We start from the raw sequence: 19,180 nt of genomic DNA on the forward strand, positions 1-19,180 counted from the left end.
TGGTGTCAACTGACAAAGTATTTGCAGAGAAAATGGCAATGTTAAAGTTTACCACAGACACACAAACACACACACACGGACAACCGAACACTGGGTTAAAACATAGACTCACTTTGTTTACACAAGTGAGTCAACAAGATAAAACAGATGTTCTCCACAGTAACCACAGTAATAAATGGATTGCATTTAATCATTTATGCTCTCTCTTCGTGAATCAGTCCCTTTTCCACAAGCAGAAAAACACCAGATAAACCAAAAAAGGGGGAAAAAAAAGGAAATGTACATAGAATTTAATATCCTCATTTGTGTGGACAGAATCATGGAGCTGTATGCTTCCAATCAAGGATTCAAGTCAGCGATGTCTCCACCCACTGTAATGTTTACTGTCACTCACCAACTTTGTCCTCTTTCAAAAGGAAATTTTCTTCCTAAAATTACGTTTAAATAACATACTTACCGTGACCCACTAGTGCAGACTCCGGCAGAGGTCTGATTCCTGTCCTGTGAAAACTACTACCCGCCTATGCGGAGAAAACGAAAGTAGCTACGGCTGATAACTTCCCGAAGTAGGTTACCTCCCCTTTGCATCCCTGACTAGCGCCCTCTTTTGACCACACCAACTTTGTCCTCTTTCAAAACAAATTTAAAATGGGCCTGTTAAACATGGCCTGTGGCTGTGATGAAGCATAGTTGTCTGTCTGTTTATATCCCTCACTCCCCATCCCAACCTTCTCCCCAAATTTCTCTCTCTTTTTTCTGCTGATGAAGCCTCCACGTGTATGTGCGCACGTGTGTGATTGTGTGTGTTAAGTGTATGTGCGTGTGTTTATGTAATGCATGTTTTGTGCTTAGGGGATTTAATGAATCACAGTTGCAATCTTATTGTCTTGGTATACATTTTTTTTCTTTTGTATATTTCAATGTGCCATTGTATGCCATTATCCTCGACTGTATGTGTATTGTTTCACGGAAGACACTTCAAGCCCCCTGTATGGGAAGTTTGTGCCACATATATGCTATATTATTATTATCATCATTATTGTGCACTTGTGGTGAAAAGACAGTCAAAATGTACACATGTCGAAGTGATCACAGCTTGGAAAACGTTGCCTTCTCCTTGTTCATGCTGGCCATGATGGATTTCATGACATCTTCACTCTGCACCATGCCCTGATTCCATGTCATCTGGAAAAAAAAAGGGGGGAAAGAAGGCTTGTTTCAGTTTCTTAAGGAAGAGTCTCTGCATTTGGACAAATCCATATGCGTGAACCACATCTGCCAGGCAGATGCCTGACCAGCTGTATAGTCCAAAGTGCTGTCAGGCCTTGAGTGCATGCATATATATTTGTGTATCTATCAGAGTGGATTTCTTCTACAGAATTTTGACAGAGGACGACACTTGTGTTGCCATGGATTCTTCTTCAGTGCCCCGAGTGCATGCTGTACACAAGACCTTGGTTTATCATCTCATCCAAATGACCAGATACTCAACTTGATTTTCCATTCAAACTTGGAAGAAAGGGTGATAACGGGATTTGAACCCAGGACATCACAGACTGTATTAACAGATAAACATCTTAACCACTCTGCCACCTTCCTCCTTGGGGGGAAAAAAGAAAAATATTTCACATTGTGATCATCCTTATCAAGTTTTCATGACATTGTATTGTATTGTATTGTATTGTATTGTATTGTATTGTATTGTACTGTATTGTGTGAAATTAGTCTGCTCTCCTTAGGGAGAGCATGTCACCACAGAGCAGCACCAACAATATTTTTTCTTTTATGTCTGCAATTGTTTTGTTTTGTTTTCTTTTTTGTTCGTTTGTTTTTTTGTTTGTTTGCTTGCTTGCTTTTTGTTTGTGTTTCAATATTGAGAGAACAGAGGCCCCATTCACAGCATGTAAGTTTTGTACAACACACAACACAATACAGCACAACAAAACAATACAGCACAAAACAACACAGCACAACACAACACCACAAAACACAATACAGCACAGCACAGCAAAGTACAACACGACACAACACAATACAGCACAGCACAGCAAAGTACAACACGATACAACACAATACAGCACAGCACAGCAAAGTACAACACGACACAACACAACAGCACAGCAGCAAAGTACAGCCAACAGCACAGCACAGCAAAGTACAACACGACACAACACAATACAGCACAGCACAGCAAAGTACAACACGACACAACACAATACAGCACAGCACAGCAAAGTACAACACGATACAACACAATACAGCACAGCACAGCAAAGTACAACACAACACAATACAGCACAGCACAGCAAAGTACAACACAACACAATACAGCACAGCACAGCAAAGTACAACACGACACAACACAATACAGCACAGCACAGCAAAGTACAACACAACACAATACAGCAATTTTCCTCACCCTACCCAGGTGTGAATAAGTTCCTGACTTTGGCAGGTTAAAAACCAGAGGAAGCAGAGGACAGAGGCCCCATTCACAGCATGCAAGTTATGTACAATACAAGTAATGTACAACACAACACAACAAAGCACAACGCAACATCACACAACACAATACAGCACAGCACAGCAAAGTACAATGCAAGACGACACCACACACCACAGCACAACACAATACAGCACAGCACAGCAAAGTACAACACAACACGACACTATGCAACACAAAACAATACAGAGCAATACAACAGAGCACAGTACAGCACAATACAGTACAGCACAATAAAACAACAGAATACAGCAGAGCACAACACCGTACAGCACAATAAAACAACAGAATACAGTACAGCACAGTACAACATAACACAGTACAGCACAACACAGCATAGCACAACACAACACAGCACAACACAATACAACACAACACAACACAGCACAACACAACACAACACAGCACAACACAACACAACACAGCACAACACAACACAGCACAACACAACACAACACAGCACAACACAATACAGCACAACACAACACAATACAGCACAACACAACACAGCACAACACAATACAGCACAGCACAACACAACACAGCACAACACAATACAGCACAACACAACACAACACAACACAGCACAACACAACACAACACGATACAGCACAACACAATACAGCACAACACAACACAACACAACACAGCACAACACAATACAACACAACACAGCACAACACAACACAACACAATACAGCACAACACAACACAACACAACACAGCACAACACAACACAATATAGCACAACACAACACAGCACAAGCGTCAGCCCACTCACAATGTGTTCCAGTCCCTCCTGCACGCTGTGGTCCCTGGAGTAATTCATGCTGATCTTTGACCCCTGCACAGCCACTGGACTCTTGGAAGCAATGGTCTTGGCCAGCTCAATGGCGCCCTCCACCAGCTTTTCCCGATCACTGAAGATCCGACTGCAAACAGACAATGGTTGGTCACAAGCCAGAGCTTACGCTGTGTGATGACACAACCTTTGAGGCCAAAGTTCAAGGTCACAAATGTAGTGTTCTTTTTGTTGGGTTTTTCATCAATTTTCATTATACATGGGATCGTGATTTATATTTTTGGCCTGAGCATAAATGCTTTGTAAAACTTTTAGAAGTCAAAGGTCAAGATCACATCGCTTGGTCTTTTTGTGAGATGATCTGCACTGCACTTGCCGTTGCTTTTACTTCTTTCATGACTGCTTTGTTGGATTAAAGTGAATATCACTTGTGAGTCTTAAGGCCTTGCCTCTCTTTACACATGTGAGTCAACATACCAATGAGGAAATGCTACTCTGTAGTTGCAGATACACAAACTGAAACAACTCCCACACATTGTATTTGCAAGAACACTTCAAGCTGTAAATCCTACCTGACCAGTCCAATCTCTTTGGCTTCATCAGCGTACATCTTTCGCGCAGTGAATGCCAGTTCCCTGGCCAGACTGTCATTGCCTATCTGTTTGGGTAATCGCTGCAGGGTTCCCAGGTCAGCTGTTATCCCAATATCCACCTCCTGGTGTCATACATACATACATAAGTACACAACATGGGAAAGGTAACAATAAGAAGAATCTAGAGAATAGAATATGTCTTTATTACTAAGGGTACCAAGTGTAACGCGCTGAATCAGTATCAGTGGCTCAAGGAGGCATCACTGCATTCGGTCAAATCCATATACGCTACACCACATCTGCCAAGCAGATGCCTGACCAGCAGCGTAACCCAATGTGCTGAATCATGTTCAGTGACAAATAAAAGCATTTTAAAAACTGAACTGATTCTGAGGGGTAAAAAAAAACAGACAAAAATTCATGTGAACAGAAAGCTAGAGCAAGTGTAAATGGAAAGAAAGATGGGAGGGCATGGGGAGCTATTTTGGAAAGGTAGGTTTTAAAGCCAGACCTGAAAGAACTGTGCACAGCCAGAGAGCTCATTCTAAATATGAAGTTCAGAGACAGAGAAAGAGTGGCAGCTGACTGCGGAGTGTTTCAGATTAAAAGAAAAAAAAAAAGAATATGTGTAAGTATGTCTTTGCAAATCCACATAATCATAAATCATCTCTCCAAACACACAAACACACCTATCATCCAAAAACAATTAAGAAACTTACACAATTCATGCATATCTATCCATGTCTACATAAGAAAGCATGCATGTAACAAAAAGTGATGAAAGATCCTTTTTTCTTTTTTTTCTTTTCCAAAGGAAAGAAAGCACACTGAAATTCCCAAAGGACAACCAGAAAATACACAACTAATAACAAAATAAGCACTTTTGTCTCTGTGCGTGTGTGTGTGTGTGTGTGTGTGTGTGTGTGTGTGTGTATCTCTGTGAATGTGTTTGTCTCTGTGTCTGCATGTATGTGAGCATTTTTTTGTCTGTGTGTGTATCAGGGTTTAGGTTTCATGTTGGTCACTGGTCACTGACGCATACAAATTTGAAATGACACACTGATGTGGCAGCCAATCAGTCACTTGACGTATTAATTTTTCATAAAATAAGTCATGCTAAAAGGGCTTTGTAGATTTCACTTATCATTCTGCAAAACATTTGAAACTGCAGTTTCAAACTCAGAAAGACGGGCGCAATAGCCGAGTGGTTAAAACGATGGACTTTCAAACTGAGGGTCCCAGGTTCGAATCTCGGCAGCGGCGCCTGGTGGGTAAAGGGTTGAGATTTCTCTGATCTCCCAGGTCAACATATGTGTAGACCTGCTTGTGCCTGAACCCCCTTCATGTGAATATGCATGCAGAAGATCAAATACACACGTTAGATCCTGTAATCCATGTTACTGTTCAGTGGGTTATGGAAACGAGAACATACCCAGCATCCTGTAACCCATGTCAGCGTTAAGTGGGTTATGGAAACAAGAACATAACCAGCATGCACACCCTCGAAAACAGAGTATGGCTGCCTACAAGGCTGGGTAAAAAATAGTCATACACGTAAAAGCCGACTTGCGTACATATGAGTGAACAAGGGAGTTGCAGCCCTCAAACGAAGAAGAAGAAGAAATTCAGAAAAATATAAATGTAGTCATTAATGTTCCTGTCCTGCAGTGTGACATAAAGCTGATGAGCACTGTGAAAAAAAAAATCAAAACTTGCACTGAGGCGGGAAACAGATCAAGGAATGCTTGTATATTGTGAAAAAAAGTGGAACCTGAGCCAATTTAGCTTTTTTTACTTTCCTGCCAGTCTCCTCAATTGAGAATGGTTTTGACACATGTAAAGCATTTCACCATGCAAAATCATCACTTGTATCATGGAACATGGTGTCAAAAGGATGCTGCCTCATGTCAAGAAAGATCCAACGAGTGTTAGTATAGTTTCAATCTCTTCCAAGCATATGGAAAGTTTGAATCGGAGAGATTTCTTAAGATTTCATGAGCGACCTCTGTGTTTACTTCATTGACGTAATGCAAGAGCATGACCCTTTTAATTAAAATCAAGATCTGATCAAGATAAAACAAAAGCGCAATTTTACATGCATGACCATTTTTCTATTTGGTCATTTTAGTAGCCATACTTCATTTTCAGGATATGTGCCTGTTTCCATATCTCAGTTTACATACACTGACAACGATGCCATTATCTTTAAAGTACATTTGATCACCTCCCTGTGTATACACAAGAACAAGTCTGCACATTAAGATGGCATAGTACTTCCGGAAATTTTAGAGACATTTTGCAACTGTTGAGATTTGGATTTCCACAAAGCAGAGGAAAGTACTTCCTAAAACAATGGTATTAGACTAAAGCAAGATACAAGTCACACAGTAGATCTGTCCTTCAGCTGCATTGTTTTGCTTTTGTTTCTACAGACCATAATGTGAACATTTACTAAGCAGTCAGCAAAAACCAGTGTTTCAGCAATAAAGTTTAGGTATGACTATGTTGCCTTTTCCGTGTTAATTATGAAACAGCAAGTTTCAGTAATAAAGTTCAGTTATCATGCATTTTTCATATTAATCATGAAACAACATGTTACAGAAATAAACTTTAATTACGACTATGTTGAATTTTCTGCGTTCATCATGACACAGCAAACATCAGCACATAATCACTTTACACACACACACACACACACACACACACACACACATGTGACATGTGTGTGTGTGTGTGTGTGTGTGTGTGTTGCGCGCGTGTGTGTGTGTGTGTGTGTGTGTGTGTGTGTGTGTGTGTAATGGACAAAGTACAAATTCAATTACAAATTCAGGGTATGTGTGGCAGCCTAATGGGGTCACCAGGTGTGGAAATTAGGGGATGTTTATCCTGACCCATTAATTCAGAAAATAACCTATTGATTTTGTGGTGAAGTGGTCAAATGACCCATGGCGTCCTGCACTAAACCTAAACTCTGGTGTATGCACAAGAACATGCACAGAGACCTCATAGCATAGGCTACATACAATCTGAGTGAGATTAAGAATGCACCGTCACTTCTATTGCCTTAAATGTCCCTTTCATTTATTATAACATACTTACTTATCTGTTTCATTTGTTTGATTATTTCATTTCATGTAAATGTTTTACACAAACCTCTGATAGGTTCTCAGGGTCTGACCTGCATGCTGGGTTTATGTGAAGGCCAGGCATGTGCTCACTGATTTTAATCATTCATTTTCAAAGCAGGTGTCATGTAGTATATGTGGATCAGTCCAACTGCTGAAACACCTTCCTGAAACTGACACTGAAACTTCCACGTCTTTTGTAAGTTACAACTGTAAGCTTGTCCTCCATTTGCTTTAAAAATTAAAAAAATTAACAATTTTCGGGCATTTCTTTTTCTTAGCAGCAGATGTGGTGTAGTGTATGTGGATCTGTCTGTACGCTCTGACACCTTGAAACTGAAACCGAAACTGAAACCTGTTGGTGCTAACCTTGATGCTGAACCAGGCATCGCTGGAGCAGTAGCGGATGTCACAGGCACAGATCATGTCTATGCCCCCACCCACACAGGCATTGTGCACAGCTGCTATCACTGGCTTGGGGCACTGAAACAGTCAAGCCTTCATGACTTTAACATCAAAACATCATTCCTGCTGTACAACAACAAAACCGAAAATGTCGGTGGTGGAGGGATGAGGTGATTGGGGATGGTGGGGGGGGGGGGGGGGTAGGGAGGGGGATGGGTATGGGTGATTACTAGAACATGTGTGTCAAAAGACAAACTATTTCCAGAGAAAATGATTTTGTTAAGTTTACCATGGACACACACACACACACACACACACACACACACACACACACACACACACACACACAAACACACACACAACCAATACACAAGGTTATTACATAGTCACTTTGCTTATAAACACATGAGCCAAAAAAATTACGTATTATTTGTGCACTGCTAAACATTAGTCAGGTCAGGTCTCTACCTGCCACAGGTACCATGTAACCCTGTGCTACCTGTCACATGCGGGCAGATGGAGCTCGACAGCCCGGGAAGGCAGTCCATCTAAGACAAGGAAAAGTCTGAAGTAAAACCCATGAAGTGCTAAGGAATGCAGGACAGTCTCGACATGCATTGACCCTGGGTCCATGGCCATGTCCTGACTTTCAGTAGCCGCGCCCCCGTGCCTCCGAGGAAGGTTTTTGAGCCAGAGGCTAGGACAAGGACAGTCTGATATAAAACCTACGACCTGAGGACCTCACTGTCACCGTCCCAGCTTGCTAGGCTATGGCAGATGAACCACGGGTGTAAAGGGTGGGGCCAGTACTGCGCACACTGCACTTCACCTAAAAATTCCATTGCGCAGGCTTGAAGGACACGTGGGTCACCTACCGGCACCACATACGACTGCTTGATCGCTTCCACCAGCGCTGCCTTCGCACCATCCTCAGCATCCACTGGAGTGACTACATCACAAATGTCGAGGTCCTGGAGCAGGCAAAGACTATCAGCATCGAGGCAGTGCTGCTAAAGACCCAGCTACGTTGGGCAGGGCACGTGTCCAGGATGGAGGACCACCGCCTGCCCAAGATCGCGCTGTATGGCGAACTGTCCACTGGCCACCGTGACAGAGGAGCACCCAAGAAGAGATACAAAGACTCCTTGAAGAAAGCTCTCGGTGCCTGTCACATTGACCATCGCCAGTGGTCCGCAGTAGCCGCTGATCGAGAGACCTGGCGACGCACCATCCACCAAGCTGTCTCCTCCTTCGAAAACAACCGCAGGGCCAGCCTTGAGGACAAACGCAGAAGGAGGAAGAACCACGACGCTGCAGCCGCGAACCCAGACCAGACTTTCCCTTGCAACCGCTGCGGCCGACTCTGCTTTTCCCGCATTGGCCTTGTCAGCCATGAACGTGCCTGCATCAGACGTGGACAACGCCCTTCCTAGATCTTCGTCAGCGAAGCCAGGCCATGAATGCTAAACAACCCTTCATGATATCACAAACTTTAAAAAAAAAAAAAAAAAAAAAAAAATATATATATATATATATATATATATATTTTCATCATCATCATCATCATGGCCTGGCTTCGCTGACGAAGATCTAGGAAGGGCGTTGTCCACGTCTGATGCAGGCACGTTCATGGCTGACAAGGCCAATGCGGGAAAAGCAGAGTCGGCCGCAGCGGTTGCAAGGGAAAGTCTGGTCTGGGTTCGCGGCTGCAGCGTCGTGGTTCTTCCTCCTTCTGCGTTTGTCCTCAAGGCTGGCCCTGCGGTTGTTTTCGAAGGAGGAGACAGCTTGGTGGATGGTGCGTCGCCAGGTCTCTCGATCAGCGGCTACTGCGGACCACTGGCGATGGTCAATGTGACAGGCACCGAGAGCTTTCTTCAAGGAGTCTTTGTATCTCTTCTTGGGTGCTCCTCTGTCACGGTGGCCAGTGGACAGTTCGCCATACAGCGCGATCTTGGGCAGGCGGTGGTCCTCCATCCTGGACACGTGCCCTGCCCAACGTAGCTGGGTCTTTAGCAGCACTGCCTCGATGCTGATAGTCTTTGCCTGCTCCAGGACCTCGACATTTGTGATGTAGTCACTCCAGTGGATGCTGAGGATGGTGCGAAGGCAGCGCTGGTGGAAGCGATCAAGCAGTCGTATGTGGTGCCGGTAGGTGACCCAGGTTTCGGAACCATACAACAGGGTGGGCAGTACAACAGCTCTGTACACGCTGATCTTTGTGTCTTTCTTCAGGTGTTTGTTGTTCCACACTCTCTTGTACAGCCTGCCGAATGCGCTGTTTGCCTTTGCAAGTCTGTTGTCGATCTCCTTGTCGATCTTGGCGTCAGACGAGATGGTGCAGCCTAGGTAGCTGAACTGGTGGACCGACTTCAGCTCTGTCTCACCGATGTTGATGTGAGGAGCGTGGAATTCTTCCTGTGGGGCAGGCTGGTGGAGAACTTCCGTCTTTTTCAGACTGACTTCTAGGCCGAAGAGCTGCGCAGCCTCTGCGAAGCAGGACGTTATACGCTGCAGGGCCGCTTCTGTATGGGCGACGAGGGCAGCATCGTCGGCAAACAGAAGCTCTCTGATGAGTTGCTCCAGTGTCTTGGTGTGGGCCTGTAGCCGCCTCAGGTTGAATAGGCTGCCATCAGTGCGGTATCTGATGAAGATACCGTCGTCGTCGCCAAGATCTTCAGTGGCCTGTTGGAGCATCATGCTGAAGAAGATCGTGAAGAGGGTCGGCGCGAGGACACAACCTTGTTTCACTCCATTTCCAATTGGGAAGGGCTCCGAAAGGTCGTTGCATATATATATATATATATATATATATATATATATATATATAAACACACACACACACACACACACACACACACACACACACACACACACACACACACACACACATATATACATACACATATATATAATTTACGTAATTTTGTTGTTGCTGTATATGTTTGTACAATACCAGCTATCAGTTGTTGTTTCTGTATGTGTTTTTGGCAATACTAACCAGCTATCAGTCAATAGTTTAATTACCTATATTTTGAGCATACTGAAAACAGTTTGGTGTTGCTCCAGTGGATGACTGATATGTGTTCATATAACTCTGATAAAAGATTCCTTAGAACCAAAATTTTTGGGGAAAAAAGTTAAGTTAAATGAAATTGTATGAAACAAAATCAAGTCAAATAACATGTCTTCCAGAATATCCAGCCTATAAGGCGATACAGCGCATAAGGTGCACCCCCTCCATTCTGAGAAAAAAAAAAATTTTTGAACACATGTAAACCCCACAAATCTGATAATCTGCATCTGCTCAAGGTTATAAGTCACACTCACTATTTTTATACATGATTAAAATCCCTGTTTTACAGTAGTATGTCACAGGTGTTTGTACAATCATCCAGTGTCAGAGAAAACTTTACAAAGATGTGTTAAAGCCATTAAAAGTCCCTAAACACCTGTTGACATCAAAGCCATTAAAAATCCCTGAACACCTCTTGACAATCTCTATGACTTTGCATAGGCTGATGCAAACACCTCTTGACAATCTCTATGACTTTGCATAGGTTGATGCAAACACCTCTTGACAATCTCTATGACTTTGCATAGGTTGATGCAACCTCCTCAGGGACAGAGCCGCCTGAATTTCACAAAGAGAAATATATTGTGACAAAAAACACATCTCTTTTCCCAAAACATCTCATAGAAAGTAAGATCACCACACCAGAAGCTTTTCACAATACTTACATTTTCAATGACGTTAAAAGAGTCCTGCAGAAGTTTGATTTCCTTACGGAGCTGGACAGCTTTGCGGGCATAGTCTATATCCGGAGATGCCAGCATGTCCAATTTCAGATCTTTGTTATCTGTTAAATCAAGCCCTGCAAAACCAACACACACACACACACACACACACACACACACACACACACACACTCACACACAAATAAACAAACAAACACACACACATACGCACACATACACACACACATGTAACTCACAAACATATATGCAACACACAAACACACACAAAAATCCAATCTTACATCATAAAGTTAAAAGATTCTGCTCCACCTTGGTACTAATTTCTTGTTGAAAGTCATGTAGAGCGGTGGCTTCATGATAAAGAACCTGATTTTTTAATAAAGGATCCATGGGTTTGATTTCCAGAAGAAATGAGATTTTCACTCCCACTATATCCTGAGTGCTGGTCTGGGTGCTTGTCTTTTGAATGAGATGACAAACTGAGGTTGTGTGTGCAGAAAGAGAGAGAATTTTGGAGAGTGTGTATGTGTATAAGCGTGTATGTTTGCTACATTGGTAGTTTTTCTACTGGCTGACCCATGTCATATGTTCAGTGTAGCACATGCAGAGGATCAAATATGCATGTCAAAGATCCTGCAATACATGTTAAATTTGGGTGATATGTGAAAGCATAAATATGCCAAATTGCTTCAAGAATGACGAAACTATTATCAACAAATTGACATCATATAATGATGCAACCATCCTCTGTGTCTTTGTGCTGTCCCGCCTGGATTATTGTTATTCCCTACTTGTCGGTTCACCCAGCTACCTCATTGCTAGGCTTCAGAAAGTCCAGAACTATGTTGCTAGTCTTGTCTTTGGTTCCTCTAAATTTGATCACATCTCTCCTCTCCTTCATGGTTTACACTGGCTCCCAGTACAAGAAAGAATTACTTACAAAGTCATCTCTCTTTGTTTCAAGTCCATTAAGGCTTCTGGTCGAAAGTATCTTTTTGATCTCATTCATCCTTACATACCCTCACTCAAACTCCACTCTTTTTTTTGACACCCATATGCTTAGGATCCCTCCTGCTCAAACCAAAACATATGGCCAACGCAGTTTTTCATACCAAGCCCCCTTTCTTTGGAATCAACGTCCTCAGCCTCTCCGTCACTCATCTTCACTGCAATCTTTCAAATCCAGTCTGAAGACCCAACTTTTCCCCTCCTGAATAATTTTCAACAGCTCATCCCTTTCCAGTATGAACTAAAATGAATATGAGTGAGTAAGTAAGTTTTGATTATTTACGATTGAGTGCTATGACTTGTGCGTGTGTGCAAGTGTGCTTGTGTGTATTGTGGGTGGGTGTTTAGGGAGGGGGGTGAATAATTTTTGATAATGTTTGGTATCTTACGTTCTTTTTTTTCTTTTCCTTTTTTGATATTTACATACGTGGTCTATTTGTAAACACCTAAGGCTTATTTTCAAGATTAGGCGTAAATGCTCACAATAATAATAAGAAGAAGAAGAAGAGAAGAAGGAAACGCCTTCTACCTGCAGTGAAGATCCTGCCAGCACCACTCAGCACCACAGCTCGGCAGTCTCCATCACTGGCCAGCTCTGTGAAACAGGCCCTCATGTCCCTGGGCAGGCCATGACAACAGTAGAGGCATCATAGTTTTCTTTCCTCTCACCTTTTCCAAACCCAGAAATTATCTTGTGCTGCTTTTTTTCACCTTCCTCTACCCATTTCTCACATGCTCTTACTTGCCCCCTTTGCTTTCTCAAGAGAAAATATTTATAAATGGTGCTTTTCTTGCAACAGTTCCTCTTGCAGATCATCATTATCTGGATCTCTTGGTATTTGTCTTTTTCTACATTTTTCAACTGTATTTGTAGATCCAAATAACTATTCTTCCTCCTGAGTGATCATTGTTTGCCAAATGTTTTACAGAAATATTTTGTATTAATTTTGTACATTTTCCACCTCTGAAAAAAGTCAAGGTGTCATTAACTACACAGCTGACAGCTTTTGAAGAGAGAATTGCCCTTACAATTAAAAGAGACTTTTGACAAAGATATCATTGTCACTATTAGAAGAAAAGAAAGGGAAAAAAAACCCTACAACACAACTTCAGTATTGCAAACAGATTAAGACAGTTTTTACTGTACAATTTAACAGGTTTTTCAATAATATCACTTTGTTTTTAATGGCTGTAAAATTGACATACACTGCCAGTGCCAAAACATGCACATAAACACACACACTGGAAATAGTTAATAGTGATCTTAAGTGCAGACAACCAGCTGACACTGGCAATAATCATTCTGTCACACTGGTGTATTCTGCATGCATGTATCAATAAAATATGTGCATGCATGTGTATGTGCGGACATATGTGTGTCTGTGTGAACACATCTCTACATATATGACCAACAAGTGATACATTACATATGAATCAGTATTATCAAGTGGTACTGGTAGTTTTTCTTTCGTTGATGTTTTCGAGGAGTGTGGTTGATACTGTGCAATAAATGTGCCAATAACATCAAGCCAGGGGGTTGGTTGGCTTTAGCACTGATGTTGAAGAGCTTCTCATGGTGACATTAAGACACTTAGCTTAGATAACAACTGCTTATGTGTGACCATGAAGTTCAGGGGCTCAACAATTGTTCTCTTGTGGATATTCAGCACAACAGCACATTTTCCAGGATGACATGCCAACATGCCATATCCCAGCATTGCTCTCATCATTCCAGGTTAAACAAAAAGTGGGTTGACTGAATTGCCCTTATATATTTTTAGTGCCTGATTTTGTGCTTATACACACTGGTCACAGTTTTAAAATAATTGCTATTAAAAGATAAGAATCAAAGACAAAGTATAAACAACTTAAGACTGAATAAAGTAAATCGCAACAGCACATTTGAAATACCTCCAAAAATCTGTGTTCATGGCATTCCGCTTATCAGGCCTGTTGAGCTCCACTTGCACCACATAGTCTGCTGGCCTTGTTATTTTCAAGGTCTTGAAGTTCTGCTTGCTGGCTTCTGATGAGCAGTTCCGCTTCATCACATTGGCTTGGAGTACTTTCACAAAATCAGTAACAGCAGCAGTGATAGATAGCTGAATTTTTGTAGCACTGGATGTAAATTGACAGGTGTGTTAGCTGTGAATTTAGAGCACTGGACATTCAGTCCGACTCTGACGGTCTTTTGTTCAAATCCCTTCAGCACCAGACATCAGTAAAAGGCAGAGATCTTTTTTTTCAATATCCCAGGTTAACATAGGTGCAAAATGCAGGTGCCCTAACCCTCTTCATCTGTATACACATACATAAGATCAAATATATCTAAGACCATATAATCCATGCCAGTGTTTGCTGAATTATGGCAACAGATAAATATGTAGTGTGTACAGTTGCAGCCCAACCATCATCAACTTGATACTGGCCATGTTTAAGCAAGATGATAAATGTGTGAGTTTAAGCAAGATGACAAATGTGTGCATGTATCGTGCATGTATGTATGCACATGTGTATGCATGAATATGCCCATGCATCAACATGTGTGTGTGTTTGCATGTGCATGTACGTGTATGTGTGTGTGCACATCTGTATATTTATCATTTTGTATGTGTGTGCTCACAGTCACATATGTGTTAAAGTGAGTTTAGACATGTGACAGTTATGTACACAAATGATGTTTTGCACAAAATGTTTTATACCTGCGTGCATGTGAGTGAGTGTGTATACTCTGTGTGTGTGTGTGTGTGTGTGTGTGTGTGTGTGTGTGTGTGTGTGTGTGTGTGTGTGTGTGTGTGTGTGTGTGTGTGTGTGTGTGTGTGTGTGTGTGAGTGAGTGTGTGTGTGTTTGTGTGTGTGTGTGTGTGTGTGTGAGTGAGAGAGAGAGTGACAATGTGCCTGAGATTAGTAGACCTGTGTCACTATGTGATTGTTTCCTATGTTCTGTCACGCATAATCTTAGTCTTTTGTGTTTGTAAACAAAAGAGAGAAAAAAATAGAAATGGTGCATTTTTATTTTAGGAGCCAAACTGCACGTATTCTATCAATCTTTTAACAAACTCCCCACTGAATTTTAAACACCGACCTTTTTTTAGACACCTGCTTGCAGCTGCGCCCCGACTGACGGTATACATCACCGACATAATACAAAAACCTGTATCAAACTGTGAAGAGCAGAGTTCAGACTTGCAGTCCTGATATGGCTCTATGCGGTCGGCTGGACGATAAGCAACGATGTGAGCAAAAATTACTTCAAACTTTGTCCTGCATGTCTGGTTTGTGTCACAGACTTATATGTCTACAGAAGGGGTTAAGGTTCACAAATGAAACCAAACTACAATGCTCTCCCCTGCTCTTTCGGGAAGTGGAGGGGAGGGAGGGGTAAGAGGTCTGCACTTTGGATGATTCAGAGAAAAATATAATTCAAAATCATTTGTGAAAAAACAAACATTTAAATAGCAGTATAATAAGAACTTTTATGTATAACCTCCATACGAGTGTTCAGTTCTTAAAAAATTCTAAAAGTTAATTCTTACAGACGAATCATCCATCGCCAATCCATACTCCAGTTGTGAAAGTCTTGCCAACATTTTTTTTGTTTTTGCATTGGACAGACGACAGAATTATCTCCCTTGTCTGTGTAAACATTTAGGTGAATGCACGTCGATCTGCAGGACTGCAAGAATGGCTTGGTGGAAGATCTGTGCCGTAGCTGGGGGTTACGTGTTGCTCATGATAATCCGAAGACTGAAGCGGCGCAGAAGACTGTGCAAAAGCCCAGAATCAATGGACGGTAAGACTGTGATAATCACTGGAGCCAACTGCGGAATCGGTGAAGCAGCGGCCTTGGAGATGGCAAGACGCCATGCCCGCGTGATCCTTGCCTGTCGTGATGTCAAGAAAGCAGAGGATGCTGTCAAATACATTCGTCGGCACACCCCAAACGGCCAGCTCGTTGTCAGAAAACTTGATCTTGCCAGCCTGGCCTCGGTGCGTGAGTTTTGTGGTCAGATTCTTAAGGAGGAAAACCGGATTGATGTGTTGGTCAACAACGCAGGACTGTTTCTGTACGAATATGCCCAAACAGAGGATGGGTTCGAGATGCAGATGGGGGTCAACCACTTCGGGCATTTTCTGATGACGAATCTGCTCCTTGATTTGATGAAACAATCAGCACCAAGCAGAATCATTGTGGTGTCTTCATCTCTGCACAAACGAGGTGCAATTAACTTTAAAGACTTGCACAGTGAGAAATCATATGACAAAAAGAACGGATATAATAACAGCAAATTGGCCAATACATTGTTTGCCCGTGAGCTCAGCCAGCGCCTAGATGGAACAGGAGTCACTGTGTACTGTGTGCATCCAGGTATGGTTGCCACAAACCTGGGCCGCCATGTCATGAGCCGTTTGGTGGCCAGACTCCTGATGCCTATTGCTGTCTTGTTGGGGTTGAAGACATCAGAAGAAGGCTGTCAGACTATCATCTACTGCGCAGTGGCAGTGGAGCTAGAGAAAACAACAGATGGGTACTTCGGAAACTGCCAGCAGGAAGCATGGTCTGAATCAGCCAGTGACTTAGGAGCTGCAAAAAAACTCTGGGAACTGAGTGAAGAAGTGACAAAACTACACCCTTATGAAGCCACCAAGTGAAGAGAGTTAAAAACAAGAAAAGAAAAAAAAAGAAAAGAAGTATGTCTGGTTTAGTGGTGATGGCATTTAGCATGCTGCTTTAGGTGGGAAAGATTAATGAGAGTGATTTATATATCCCTCCCTCCTCCCCACCTGTATTACTCAATTTGAGTCAATAATTATGTATTCATGAAATGTAGAATGAGTAGACAAAGTTAAAGCAGTATTCTATAAACTTTAAATCACATTTTGCTGAATGCAGTCTTGCAGTGTACTATGAAGACTAGACAAGAATAAACACATGACATTTAGGCCTGTAGATAAGATCTTTACTCTGTAGATAGGAATGTTAAGTTGGTGTTTTTATGCATCTTTTTGGATTCTTTTCCTCATGCAAAAAAAAAGAAAAAAAAGAAGAAGAAGTGTTTGTGTATGTGTAAGACGGAAGGAGGTAGAGAGAGAGAAACTGATACCATCATAAATTTCTGACTATTCTCCTTGGCACAATGGTTGCACTGCATAACTCTTGTGTTCCTCTTTTGATATTTTCATTGCTGAACAAAAATAGAAGTTCGCTTATATCATATTGTGTGGTAATGAGTGTGTGTTGTTGTGGAGTTTATTCTCCAAGTTTGTAAATATTTCAATTTTGTGCTTTGTAAATCATTTTTACTTTGCAGGTCTTTCTGCAAGACAGTGGATTGGTTTGACCTAAAACTCAAGATTAACACTAATGCTAGTTACAGGAGTCAGATTTTTTTCTAATGGGACTACTTAAATAAATATTACTTCACATACTGGTTGGACTTGGAATTAATGTGTACATATTGGACATAGGGAGGATAGGTGGTGGTGACATTGAGGAGATTGTTTTCACTGTATTTCACTTTCAAATACGCAAGGAGGTATCAGTGCATTTGGACAAATCCATACATGCCTGACCAACAGCATAACCCAACCCATTTAATCAGGCCTAGAGTGCATGTATGTATGTATCATTGTATGTATGTATATATATATTTGTGTACCAATCAAAATAGATTTCTTCCACAGAATTTTGCCAGGGGACAACACTTTTGTTGGCATAGGTTCTTTTTCAGTGTGCTAAGTGTATGCTGCACTTGAGACCACAGTTTTATCATCTCATTCAAATGACTAGATGCTCAGTTTGATTTTCGAGTCAAACTTAGGAGAAAGGGCGAGAGCAGGATTCTAACCCAGACAATCCTGCCACATTTGTCCTGAAGGGGAGGAAACATTAGGAGACATTGAAGGTGAGGGACAGAGAGAGAATGCACAAATTAGCCTGTGTCAGTGTGTTTATTTAGTCTTTTGAATGATTTATTTATTTAGATTTTTAAAGATACATTTTTTAATATAAATTTCTGCTGTTTCTTCTTTTGGCTTTAAAAAAAAAAATAACCAAAATTGTTTTGTTTATTTAGCTAGTAGGTGCCCTTTTTTTTCCAGTATCACAAACACTATGCACTCAAAAGTTTTGCTTAAGAAATTGTTTCATCATAAATAGTCTTTTTTTAAAAAGTCACAGTTACTTCCCTTGTGTCACATGAGGACAGAAAATACAGATGTCATTCAAAAATATTTTGCATTTTTAGGAAGCATGAAATCATGACTTGAAGATAGTTGATGAACAGTTACTTTCCATTTCTTTATTACTTTGTCAACTCTGTTGTGAAGTCATATTATAGCCAGATTGTCAGTTGTCTTTGAACAGTTGTATGCATTTCTTTGACTTCTAATCATTATTTAATGTTTTGCCTTAACATGTATATTTAGTATAGAACTTGTGGGATTCATTTAACATACGTTTGACTGAGGGTTTTCTCATTGCACATGCATAATTCATAAACGGATGTTGCTTATTTAGTAAAATATGGATTTATGCATTGCCTCTGACCATTCATTTGTGTGTGTGTGTGTTGGGGGTGGGGGGGATAGTTGTGTTCACTTTTATTCATTTTGATTTGCTGCTGTCTATCTTTCTCCTTAATGCCTCTATCACAGACTCTTAAATTTAAAAGTTGTACATACAATGACACACACATACCGCCCATCTACACACACACACACTCCCACTCTGTCTCATCAACACCAGCTCACTCATTGACACCACTTAAGACTGTTTTATACTTACACTCTCTGAGACTCTCTCTCTCTCTCTCTCTCTCTCTCTCTCTCTCTCTCTCCACACACACACACACACACACAAGTGCGCAGACACATGAGTGAAGGCAAAAACACCCCGAGATACATGCACACACACATTTCACACATGCACAAGGGATGCCACAGTGTGTGTGTGTGTGTGTGTGTGTGTGTGCCATTCAGTTTATGTG

The 19,180-nt window shown here is 41.6% G+C and overlaps 1 protein-coding gene and 1 pseudogene across 1 annotated transcript; one reads left to right on the plus strand and one right to left on the minus strand.

The window, feature by feature from the left end:
• Nucleotides 1-274: 274 nt before the first annotated feature.
• Nucleotides 275-15,490, minus strand: LOC143295776 (delta(3,5)-Delta(2,4)-dienoyl-CoA isomerase, mitochondrial-like). Its single transcript, XM_076607393.1, has 8 exons — nt 15,277-15,490; nt 14,104-14,257; nt 12,722-12,810; nt 11,167-11,300; nt 7,393-7,506; nt 3,878-4,020; nt 3,285-3,435; nt 275-1,185 (listed from the first exon to the last, which is right to left on the minus strand). Exons 1-8 carry the CDS (start codon nt 15,332-15,334, stop codon nt 1,090-1,092), a joined length of 939 nt encoding a protein of 312 aa, XP_076463508.1. The 5' UTR covers nt 15,335-15,490; the 3' UTR covers nt 275-1,089.
• A 153-nt stretch (nt 15,491-15,643) lies between these two features.
• Nucleotides 15,644-18,728, plus strand: LOC143295775 (retinol dehydrogenase 14 pseudogene; annotated as a pseudogene).
• Nucleotides 18,729-19,180: the final 452 nt, after the last annotated feature.

The sequence above is a fragment of the Babylonia areolata genome, chromosome 21 (genome assembly GCF_041734735.1).
Source record: "Babylonia areolata isolate BAREFJ2019XMU chromosome 21, ASM4173473v1, whole genome shotgun sequence".
NCBI classification, from domain to species: Eukaryota; Metazoa; Mollusca; class Gastropoda; order Neogastropoda; family Buccinidae; genus Babylonia; species Babylonia areolata.

What these genes read in the sequence shown, in the direction of transcription:
- LOC143295776 (XM_076607393.1), bottom strand. Translation starts at nt 15,334, where the DNA reads ATGTCGGTGATGTATACCGTCAGTCGGGGCGCAGCTGCAAGCAGGTGT. An exon ending in AAGCAGGTGTCTAAAAAAAG is followed by an intron (nt 14,258 to 15,276) that starts GTCGGTGTTTAA and finishes ATTTTGTGAAAG; the next exon opens with TACTCCAAGCCAATGTGATG. An exon ending in ATGAACACAGATTTTTGGAG is followed by an intron (nt 12,811 to 14,103) that starts GTATTTCAAATG and finishes TGGCCTGCCCAG; the next exon opens with GGACATGAGGGCCTGTTTCA.